The 12624-nt window shown below is 38.9% G+C and overlaps 1 protein-coding gene across 2 annotated transcripts in view; it reads right to left on the bottom strand.

Annotated features, from left to right (window-relative positions):
* KCNT2 (potassium sodium-activated channel subfamily T member 2) overlaps window positions 1-12624 on the bottom strand; it is a 210559-nt gene that overhangs the window by 36523 nt on the left and 161412 nt on the right. For both annotated transcript variants that reach the window (XM_039328195.1, XM_039328196.1), the window contains exons 20-21: window positions 11144-11316; window positions 4017-4151 (exon numbers count right to left, since the gene is read on the bottom strand). In XM_039328195.1, coding sequence (XP_039184129.1) covers window positions 4017-4151; window positions 11144-11316 — 308 coding nt within the window. The remainder of the gene's footprint in view (window positions 1-4016; window positions 4152-11143; window positions 11317-12624) is intronic.

The following is a 12624-nucleotide window of genomic DNA, read 5'->3' as shown; positions in this document are numbered from 1 at the left end:
GATAAGACACGAGAGAGTGTAAGATCTGTGGCTGATTCAGCAGCCACATCCCTGGCATTTAAAGGTGACTCGGGCAACGCCTGAATGGAAAGAATGTTGATGGCAGGGGCAGAGTCGGCCTCTACCATTTGTAAAGGTAATCTACTAAGGCCATCAGCATGGCCCATTTCCTTGCCAGGTTTGTGAACCAAAGAAAAAACATAGGCTGACAGAAAGATGGACCATCTCAGCATTCTGGGGGAGATGATATGGGGGGTTTGTTTGTTCGTAGTAAACAACCTCAACAGAGGCTTATGGTCAGTGTAAACCGTGAAGTGTCTGCCATATAGGAAATCATGGAATTTTTTAATTCCAGCAACAATGGCCAAGGCTTCTCTATCTATCTGAGCGTAGTTCTGCTCAGCAGAAGACAAAGTTCTGAAGTAATATGCAACAGGAACCTGAGTTCCATCAGGTCTTAAATGGCTAAGTACTGCTCCCACCTCATAAGGGGAATCATCACAAGCGATGCACACAGGAAGAGTTTCATTAAAATGTGCAAGCACATCATTTGATGTAAGTAAGGCCTTAACCTCATTGAAGCTTTCTTCATGTGCTTGTGAACACTGCCACACTACCTGTTTGTCTAAGAGCCAAAGAAGTGGCTCAGCTACATTAGCTTTGTTAGGTATGAATGCATTGTAAAAGTTCAAGAGGCCCAGAAAAGCTTGTAATTCAGCTTTAGATTTAGGCCTAGGAGCCTGCAGGATAGCCTTTAATTTAGACTCAGCAGGGTGAATGCCCTTGGCATCTATTCTGAATCCCAGGAAATCTGTAGAAGACACTCCAATTTTGCAGCCCTCAACCTCTCAGCTAAATTTTGAGTGGATTCTCCTGTTATTAGGACATCATCAAAATAGGGGCAAACCCCTGGTATACCCCTCAGGGTGTTTTCCATTATGCTGTGGAAAATTCCAGGAGCTACATTTACTCCAAATTGTAGTCGTTTGACTTTGAATGCCCCCCTATGAGTTACAATAGTTTGTGCTTCAGCAGCAGCTTCATCAACAGGTAACTGTTGATAAGCCTGTGCTAAATCCAGCTTTGCAAAAACACACCCCCCTTTGAGGGAAGCCAAAATGTAGCTGACTACAGGTACAGGATATGCATGCTGTTGCAATGCCTTGTTTAGAGTGCATTTGTAATCTGCACAGATGCGAATGTCCCCATTAGCCTTAAGAGGCGTGACTATGGGAGTTTCCAAGGACTTGAGTCAACAGGTTCTAAGACACCTTGCTGAATCAATTTGTCCAATTCAGCATCAATTTTCCCTTTCAAAGCAAAAGGTACTCTCCTTGCTTTTACTCTGATAGGAGTGACAGTGGGGTCCAGTTTCAAGGAAACTGGGGGGCCTTTGTATGCTCCCAGCTGAGGGCTGAAGACACCTGCAAATTCTTTGCAGACTTCCTGTAGACCTAATGTTTGCAAACTGTGAAGCCCTGTAACTTGTATTCCCAAGGCCTCAAACCAATCGAGTCCAATGAGACTCGTGCGCTCACCCCCAAGTACCAATACATCTAATGGACCTTCAAATCCTTGTATTGTACATTAAGGGTGGCCTCCCCCTTAACACACACCTTGGAATTTTGGAAGTCTGTTAAGACTATATTGGATGGCCTAAGCTTGGCCTGGAACCCACTGCTAGAGCAAATCTTTCTGAATGTGTGAATGGAAATAATTGAAAGTGCAGACCCAGTGTCCAGTTCCATAACCAATGGAACTCCTTGCAACTTCACCTTAAGTGACAGTTTCTTTTTAAGTGCCTTGTGTGTGCCTGTCCTATAAATGCTTCTACGTGATGCACAGAAACCCACCCTATTTTGGCTGGGGACCCTGGTACCTTTCAGGCGCAATTCTTCTCGGGGTTGTACCTTCTGACAGCCCAGACACACAGCTGCTATGTGGCTTTGCTTTCCACATGCTCTACAGATTGCAGAACGGAACCTGCAGTCGGTCCACCTGTGGTGACCTCCACACCCGAAGCACTTGAGTACAGCTGAAGACTTTTCTTTGCATTCCTTCTGTTTTCTTCCTTTGGCTGGGTAAAGATGATCCACCTCATCTTCAGGATCTTCTTCCGAGCTCTCCTGGACTCCCTCATGGTGCACGGAGACGGCTTCTGGGTTGTTCCTGTTAGGTCTCATGTTCTTGACTGCCCCACCTGCTGCCTCTTCTGCAGTGACCTCTCTCAAGGCATCTTGGAATGAAATGTCCTCCTTTGCAAAGAGTCTCTGTTGCAAGTCTCTGTTCCTAAGCCCACATACAAATCGGTCTCTCAACCTTTCTTCTAAGTCTTTAAAATCGCAAGGCTTAGCTGCTCTTCTTAAGGCTGCAATGTATTCTTTAGCTGATTCACCAGCTCTTTGATCCCTCTGTTCAAAAGTATGTCTCCATGCAATAACAGACAACTTGGGCTCAAAATGTTCCTTCAATAATTTTTTTAAATCTGTATAAGTGACAGATTCAAGAGGAGCAGGGGCTGCTAAATTTCAAATGCATCTTGACCACAGACACACAGCAAAGTAGCGGCCTTCAAGCCATCTTCCCTTACTTGATTTACTCTAAAGTAATTTTCTACCCTGGCAACATAAGACTCCCATCTTTCTGGATGCGTGACATCGAATTCAGACAGTCTCCCTATCTTCGCCATTCTTGCTTCTTTGTAAGGAAGGGGTCTATCAGCCAGCTTACCTCCAGCGACGCTGTACTGGCAGGCCAGGTGCTGAATTTAACGCCATCTTCCTCTCTTCTGGACTCCTGGGTAAGCTTACAATTCTTCTTTTTGTTTGTTGTAAGCCATCCCACCTTCGTCACCAGTGTTGAGTCCTCAAGTCAATGGCGAATGAGTACAGCACATTCTGTAGTTCCAACAGCTCTTTATTGAAGTCTTTTCCACTCCGTCACAGCTCTGAGGCTCACAGGCCTCTCAGACTCTTTTTAGCAACGTCCCTGGGCAAAATGGTAACAATTAGGTGCACTCCACGCCTCGCACATGCGCGCGAAGCCGGCACTAGCCAGTCTGGTCCCGGGCAGCTTGCAACTGCCCGGGACCATTGCAACATCCCGAGCCTGCCTTTGCAGGCTCAGGACACAATAGTTACTGTTTCAACTTCCCTCTTTCTTCCATTAAAAATAACACTCTTCTCTCGGAATGCTTTGCTATTTTATCAATGAATAGATAACTAGTAAATCTTATTTGATTTTTTTATTTCATCATCCCATATATTAATTGATAAATTGTTTAGTTATAGCTATAGTTTCATTTCTGTATTTAGAGAATTCCTCAATTTGTTTAATAATCTATATTATTCCAATAAAATTGGCTTTATAAAGGCCTAGTTTGTAAGAAATTCCTCATTGCTGCAGAAGTTAGGGATGGCATATAGATCAAACCTAATCAAGTTATGTTCTTTGATGAACAGCAAAAGGACTACTTAGTAACCAGAAACGTATTCAAAGCAACGAACACAATATAATTATTTAGCAATGGACATCTGCTTCACTGTGACTTACCCACACAGATTACCAAAAGGTTAAATATAATATAGTAATTTATTATTTAATATTCATTTGTAGGATTACCAGGCAAAATGCCCAAAATATGTTCTTTACCTACTGTGAATATTTATATGTTCAATGGAGATGGAGCATCAAAGATCATCAGAAACAGATGATTTCACTCATAACATTTGACACCCAATAAAAATCATTGTTGCTTCCTAAACTAGGTTTAACTAAATACACTAGACTCTTGGTGTAACATTGGAAAGAAATTCATGTGTTTTATTGCTTTCTTAAAATATATAATATTAGATCAAGTGAAATATTTTATGGAGAGATTAGTCACTAATGTCACTAATAAATCTGATATGATCAAGTCTATTTATATTGTCAAAATTATACATTTTTATGGAATGTAAATGGAATAGTGCATTTCCATAAAAACAAAGGAAGTAAATAATTGCGTAGCCACTTACCTAAAGAGGGTTTGTACATTTACAATTGTCTTAGCATCTGCCATGTATTCTTCTTCAGCACTCATAGTGCTTTCCTTGTCCACCACAACCATATTGGCAGCAAATGTCACACCACATTTTAGCAAATCATCTAGACTTTTGCAACAGAATAAAAAGTTACATGAAGTCAAATATATATAGTTCATAATAAATTAGCCATATATTCTGACAAACGCTTAGTGTTTTGTAAAATAATATAATCATGACTACACTGTAATCATAAAGTTATTCTTAGTAGCTGCTTGGATAGATTTTATCTTCTCCACAGTATCTTACAATTGACAGGATTAATCCCATATTACCTCTGGACATGCCATAGTCTTATTATTAGACGGTATTTTTTAAAAAAATAATTTGTAGGAATAAGTAAATAGAGATAAACAAATGTATGCCATGTTTTCAAAATGCTTAACTTGATCCCCAAAATCATTTAGTGTGAAAAGATGAGCAGATATCTAAATCTGGTTCCATTTTGTTTGTAATGAACAAAGCAGGAGCAGTCTGAGTATGCATGTTTGTTCTTCTCTTCTCAGAAAGATATCAGTTCTTAAGCCCATGAGTAACTGTGATTAATTTAATCTACGACAGTGTTTATAGTTAAAACTTAGGTTTTATACATTGCTAATGAAAAGTAAACTATTAATGTAATTTAGTTCCAGATAAGTGCAACCTTAAGTTCCCTTTAGATCAGGGGTGTCAAACTTGCAATGTCACGTGACATGTCGTGATGTATCATGACTTTTTTTTCCCATTGCTGGCAATGGGGTGGCCACGGTTTTGGCATGATGCATCCGGCCCGCGGGCCGGCAGTTTGATACCCCTGCTTTAGATGAAGCACTGAAATTTAGTTCAATATTATTTACAGGTTTTTATTAAACGTGACTGTTAGTTAATGATAGAGAATGTCATAAACTACATAATCATAGGTAAGTGAGGCAAAAAAGTCCTGGCTTGGTATAATTAAAGCCAGTGACATACAGCATTTGGTAGAGAAAGCACATTCCTACCATCATAGGCCTTCTATTCTCTAATCACTACAGCCAGTTGATATCTTTTACTATTTTATTTTGCACAAATTTCTTACTTAGATGAAATTATATTTATCTATTACAGGGAGTCCTAGACTTACGACTGTTCATTTAACTACCGTTCAAAGTTATGCTGCCACTGGAAAAAAAAGGGACTTACAGCCAGTTGTTGCACTTACAACCTTTGCAATGACCTATGGTCACACGATCAAATTTTAGATACTTGACAATCAGTATGTATTTATGACAGTTGAAGCATCCCAGGGCTATAGGATCACCATTTATGATGTTCCCACGGGCCTTCTGACAAGCAACGGATTCGCTTAACAGTTATAGCAAAAACATTTAATAACTGCATTGCTTAGCGATGGTCCAAATTGTAGGCAAGAGTTGAGGACTACCTGTATTTACATAAACACTCTCTATAGAATTAACTCACCTCCTCTTTTTCAATCTGAGGGAGGAATTATAGCACTGTATAGTGATATCTCATTTAGAATGGTAAAGCAGGGGTCCATGATCCTCAGGCCACGGACCGATACCAGTCTATGGTCTGTTTGGCCGCACAGCTGGAGGTGAGAGGCAGGAGAGCGAGCGAAGCTTCATTGCATTTGCAGCCACTCCCCAGTGCTAGCATCCTCAATTCCACCTCAGATCATCAAGTATTATATTCTCCTCGGAGGGCAAACTCTGACCGTAAACTGCACATGTGAGGGATTCTAGGTTGTGCACCCCCCTCCCCCACCCCCAGTTTGTGGAAAAATGGTCTTCCACGAAACCAGGCCCTAGTGCCAAAAAGCTTGGGGATTGGATGGTAAAGAAAAGAATAATATGGAACACTAACTGCAGTTAAAAGTGCCATGGTAGCAAGACAAGAAGCATTATGAAGGTGAAGGAATGGATAAGCATTTATTTTAAGTGACAATGTATTTGGAACTATATTTGCCTCTCATTGCTTCTCTTGCTTTGTTCCTTATCAGCATAATTGTTTCAGACATTTTTCCAGGTATTACATTCTTTGAGTACCCAGTTTTGTTTTTGCTTTATCTAAAATGTATAAAATAAAGTATGAATTGCAATGAATAGGTTAAGAGGTATTTTTCTTATACTACTGATCTTTGAGGGGGTAGTAAAGTGAAGTGAGCTCTCTGCTGAGTGTAAAATGAACCAATGAAAACTTTGGCTTGTTGCCATGTAATATATGAAAGCCTGTGGGTACAAATATATTCTCTACTAAAACAAGCAAAGTATTAGAACATCCCTACATAGTATCTTTCCCATCTCTGAAAAAAATCAAAAATATACAAATATAGAAATATATATTTTATACAAATATATATTTTAAAAAACATTTATTACATGCTATTATAAACAGAAACAAAAAAGATGGTTAAGTATATCAATTACTATTCAACCGTAGATTACCATGTATGAAACTAGAAGTCTCTTTTTAAACAGGAAAACTTAATGATATACTAAAAGTTTTGGTATGTTGAAGAACAAGTAAGCATGCAACAACACAACTTCAAAACACTAGCACGACATAAAAGCATGCAACTACATGGTACTGCACACTACAATACACTACAATATTTAGTGTACCAAGAATCATTTTACCTACTTGTCAATAGAGCCCACCATGTAGTAAACCATTGGAAACCAACAGATTGCATCCAGAAAATGCATATCTGGCCTAAATAGCAGATGGGTCACAAAGTGAAAGATAGTATCACAAAAAAGTGTGTAGGTACTGGAAATTATTTAGTAGTAATAACGTTAAATACAGTTTAACTGGAAAGTGGAAAAATCTCTAATATTTCTAATCTCTTATTTTGACAACCATATGTTTGCCTTTTCTGTTTCTTCATTAGTTTGAAAAATGTTACAGTATGTAAAATCCTGCTTGATTTTCATACACATTTCTTCTGATAAATACATTTTTAGAGACATTCTTAGCTGTTGAGAATCTTTTTGGGCATGTGAAAAGTTCCTTCGTATATCTGGCAATTAATTTAATAATTTCTTCAAAGAAATCAAAGACCACTTTGATCTTGCAGGACCCTCTGGGTTCCTTCCATTAAACAGTGTCATCTCTCAGGACCCTTCAAGCATGCCTTCCCTGTAACTGTGCCTGTGCTCTGGAATAAGGTGCCCCCAAGATTCAGATGGCCCTCTCTCTGCTGTTGCCTTTGGAGAGGGAGGGTGTAACCCCACCTTTCATTTCATCTGGTCTATCACACTTTTATTGATTTTGATGTACGGGTAGTCCCTGATTATAAATGTTCATTTAGTGACTCGTGATCATTTTTCACACTTACGACTGTTGCAGCCTCCCCATGGTCACGTGATTGAAATTTGGTTGCTTGGCAACTGACTCATATTCATGATGGTTGCAGTGTCCTGGGGTTGTGTGACCAGCTTTTGCAACTTTCTTATAAGTAAAGTCAATGGGGAAGCCAGATTTACTCAACAACCGTGTTATTAACTTAACAACTACAGTGATTCACTTAACAATAGTGGCAAGAGAGGTCATAAAATGGGGCAACATTCACTTAACGACTGTCTTGCTTAGCAACAGAAATGTTGGGCTCAGTTGTGGTCATAAGTCAAGGACCATCTGTAATTACTTTGTTTGATTGAGAGGCCCAGAGCCAATGAGAGTTGGCTATCAATTTGGAACAATGTAAATATGCAAATTAAAAACTACATTTGGGCTTGCATAGCTGTTTGAAAAGTACAAATTTGGTTATGGCAAAGAAGGCAGTGTCCGTTGTGCTTAATAGCTATTATGCACATTGTCAGAACTGGATTTTTCATTATCTCCCCAATTTGGTATGGGGAGGTATTAGAGACGTTTTTCTCTTTTAAAAAAAATGTGTTAAACTTATTTTAGAGATTATGCAACGGTTTACAAGTATTTCCGGTCTCAAAATACATCATAATATGTTGAGTGCAAAAAGACCTGAATGCAATGCTACCAATTCAATGGAATTTAAGCAGTAATGAAGCACACAAATAGATATTTCTTATGCTTATGGGGATGACTGAAGAATTTACATGTACACTGTATTTATTAAAAGCATAAAAATGCTCCCTAAAGTATTTGTTTTGCCTGATGCTCGATCTCATAATAACTTGTGCAAGAAATGTTGATAAATCCTCCAAAAAGTAAAAAAAGAAAACACAGCTAGAAGCCATAAGGAGCTATGACGAAATGTAATTAAAACTTTAATAGAGATGTCATGTCTTAAAAATCATGCATGGCATTTAAAATATGAACTTTAAAAATTCAATTCAAACACTAGAGGGCCCTATACGTCTACACTAAAAATATTAGTCCATAATGAGGTTTGCAGTTCAACTTGGATGTAATATTAAACAGAGAGAGAGGGGGGGAGAGAGAGAGAGAGAGGGAGAGAGAGAGAGAGAGAGAGAGGGCGCTAGATCCTATGCAAGAGAGATCCGGAACAGGTAGTCCTTGACTTATGACAGTTTGCTTAACAGTTTGAATTGATGAATTATATTTGAATTTACAACCATGTGCTTGCAGTTCGTGTGCTTGACACTGGCTCTCCATTTCCGACTGGTTGCGGCATTCAGTGGTCACATAATCACAATTTGTTATGATTTTTGCTGGTTTCCAGCAAAACTTACCATTGGTAAAGCTAGATTCGTACTTACAACTGCATGACTTGACTTACAACCATAGTAAAAATTATTGTAAAATCGGGTCTAATCATGTGACGATGACTCAATTTACAATTTACAATGACAACTTATAATGGAAATTCCTCTCCCAAGTTTGGTCATATGTCAAGGACTATCTGTAGTTGAATGTTCTGCATTATATGACATAAAGTAGGAATGAGCAACGTTCAGGCTCATACCAGGTTTTGCACATGTCAAGGGCTACATTTCAAAAGTACTGATCCATTATTTGACACTTCAAGGATGTTTAAGTATGTGGTAAGTGTATTACAAGAACGGAAAACATGGCAACACCTACTCTAGGAACTTCAAAAGAGACAGTGATAGGCTGTACATTTGAATAAGAATAAGAAATAAAAACCTAATCTTTTGCTGTACTTACTCTGAATGCTTACATTGTCAGAGGTTTTTTCTAGAAAAAGAATAATCCAATCTATGCAAAAATAAATGTGAAGCAACTGGGCACGTTTAAAGTGTTCAGATAACTTTCACTAGAGACATATTGTTAATATATTTTATTGGACCAAAATAAAAAAGCAAATTAAAAATCTGACATGACTGTCTGCCAAGAATGGATAAGTAGCATATATATATATATATATATATATATATATATATATATATATATATATATATCTACAATCATCAGATCCACCAACAGGCTGCCGGATGAGAACTAATTTAACACATTGCAGAGTATATATCTACAATCATCAGATCCACCAACAGGCTGCCGGATGAGAACTAATTTAACACATTGCAGAGTAATATAACTAATGGGCAGATGACATGCTCGAGGAGCCAGGCGCAGAGACAGGCAGCTGTATATAGGCAAGCTCCCTAATCACCTAGCATTTTAACTCTGATGACGTCAGTAGTTTGGCTGATGAAAGCTCAGTAAGTAACTTTTTTACTCACAGGCTTGTTTATATTAAACAGTCCTGTTTATTTTTATCCTGGTGTTCGCTTTTCTTATATTTTTATTGATATGCCCAGGATTCGCATTTTAATGATATTAAGCATATATATTATCCTTAATAGTATTAAAAACACGAATCCCGGGTATATACATAATGTGAAATAAAATAAGGTGATCACCAGGATAAAATCATAAACATAAATGTTTAATATACAAAACCAAGCTTTCGTCGGCCACACTACCGACATCGTCAGGGTATAAAATGTTGGATCCTGGAGTCCGTTTTTATGTGGCTGGCTGCCTCTGCACTTTGACCCTGGATCGGGTCATAGGTCCGCCCTTTAGCATCGGCTGTGTAATTCTTAAAGGGGCCATTTCTAAATTTGTCCTCTCCTCTCCAATTGCTGTTTTTTTTTTTCTTTGTGCGTGTGTGGGTGCCTGGGGATCCGCTGTTCATCCACTCCCAGTCATCCCTCCCCACCCCCTCATTCATCTTAGTTTGCCCCTGTATTACTGTGCTATCTAGCATGTATGCTTCAAGCTCTATTCTTCTGTTTGCCAGACCTGCTGCTTTCCTTGCCCATGTGTAAACTCCTGGGGGTTGGTCATCTCGTTGTTCCTGTTTCTTGTCGCCCCCTCTCTCTCTCACTGACAGATATGATTTTATCCTGGTGATGTTTTACAGATTTTCTTTATGATTTCACGCTACAGTGATGCCAAAATTAAATTTCCCTTTTAAGAAAATGGCATCAAGATCTTTTGCTGTTTACAATGGAAAATTACCTTCAATGCTACTTATTTTCAATGGCAATAGTAAATATTTAATGCCCTTAGCCTGAAAAGTTACTTAAATAATTGAGGCAAAACCCCTCCAACTTCAAGTAAAATAGTAGTAGTGGTAGGGGGAGGAAAACGAGGAGGACCATGATAGTACTAATATAATAATCATGAAAAATTTGTTTAACTTCTATGTGTAGGAGAAGAGGAGGTGGAATTGGAGGGCAGAGTAAAAGATGCCATCAGTTTAGCCTCTCAGACTCTTAAGTCTTGCCTCCCCCCTCTTGAATTCCATTGACTTTTATATGCCACTAATTTAGTGCTAATCATTAGCTGACCAGATTCTTATGCATAGGCTTCAATAAATCGTTTATGTTGCAACCTACACAAATGGTCCTGATTCTTTGTGCCTGATACGATGGCATCCAAAGTCATTTGTTTGTAGCAAAATTATATCTTGGTATTTCAAACTCTATCTTTGATGCATAAAATAAATCTGATATTTCTCCTATAAATGACTGTCTCCAAGTACTGGTGATACCATCCGTCTGAATTAAAACACATTTAATAAATTTGATATCAACAATATGTAGTACATAGAAAATTCCAAATCTGAATGTGTATCTCTGGGATAAATGGACAAAAAATCTACTTACGGATTATCTAGCAGCAACACAATTGGATTGAGTTCTTTCTTTGGTCTATAATAAGCCCTGAGAGGTACAATAAAATTGTAGAGTCCATTTCCTGCAGTCTCTGCAGCGACTATAATTATTCTGTTTTTGAATCCATAAGCTTTGGCATCTTCATAGTAGTTATGCTGGCACCCCTAAAAATCAATTAATTAAAATAGATCCCCAAAAAATCACAGGAAAAAAATACAATATGTTAATTTGTAAATTTTTCTCAGAAAATGTTTGCCTCAAAGTATACCTATAGTATATTGAAAATACTTGTAGCCTATTATGTCCATCTTTTAATAATTTAAGATACAAATTTTCACTAGCTCCATTTTTAAGGAAAGCCTCACATTTTAAACACTGATGTGTACTGAATATTTGACTTGCATTTTGAATTTAAGATATTTACAGTCACTGAAGATATTTGAGTATATATAACACATTTATTGATATTAATTCCATGCTATATTGGCAACAGTTTCATTATAATCAGCCTCTCCTGAAAAACATGGAAGATTTGGTTTTATATTTGCATGGTAGGATTGGAAAAGGATAGGAAGTTTATATAATCTGGCATACAGGTAACCCTTGATTTACAACCATAACTGGGACTGTTGTTGAGCTATTGTGGTCTAAAGCAGAGGTCCCCAACCTTTTGAGCACCAGAGACCAATTCCATAGAAAGAGGTTTTTCCACGGATCTGAGAGTGCGTGGTTTTGTGTGCTGCCTGCATCTCGTGCATGGGGCTTTGCTTGTTTGTGCAGACCATTGCTGGCATGAAGTGGCCCAGCACTGGTCCATGGACTAGGGGTTGGGGACCCCTGGTCTAAAGCATGATGTCAGGTGACCACATTGCTTGGTGACAATAATCCAGAAAATCCTATTTATTGCCATAATTACAGATGCACAGGTCCTTAAGCAGGAAGAGGACGAAAGTCACAGGTAAAAGGTGCAGGACTGCCATAATGGGGTGGCAGAGTCCCTGGGAGGCCCAGCAAAGGCCGCACAAGTGTTAGAGGTTGCGTCAGTGTGGGTTGAGTGCAAGAATAGACTGTGACTCAGAGGCTTCTTGGTACACCACAGCTCTGAGGCTACAAAAAACCAGAGTTGCCTCTGGAAGCCTTAGTAGCTTCCCATACATAGGGTCAGGCCAGGAACTTCCTCCATCAGCAGCAGGAAGAAGGTGGGCGAAGCAGGTTCTATGAAGTCAGGATGGGAGCAACAAGAGCTTGCAATGTAGTAGCTAGCCACAATATGAGGCTTGAAGAGGCATTTTTCAGTGGCAGCAGTAGCATCAGGACTAAAATAGAGGTTTGGGTAGTGGAAGGGTGGCAGTTGCCTGAGGTTACTCAAGGGCTTTACTTGAACTTCAGCCCCAGCACTCTCCCCCCCCCAGGATTGCCAGTGTTCAGGATGGTTGAAAAAGCACAGATGTGGGGGGGAAAAGGGGGAGAGT

Source organism: Crotalus tigris, unplaced genomic scaffold (assembly GCF_016545835.1).
Source record: "Crotalus tigris isolate CLP2741 ecotype Arizona unplaced genomic scaffold, ASM1654583v1 scf7180000024372.1857965, whole genome shotgun sequence".
In the NCBI taxonomy this organism is placed as follows: Eukaryota; Metazoa; Chordata; class Lepidosauria; order Squamata; family Viperidae; genus Crotalus; species Crotalus tigris.
The sequence above is the reverse complement of the archived record's forward strand: the minus strand, read 5'-3'. Positions and strand labels throughout refer to the sequence as shown.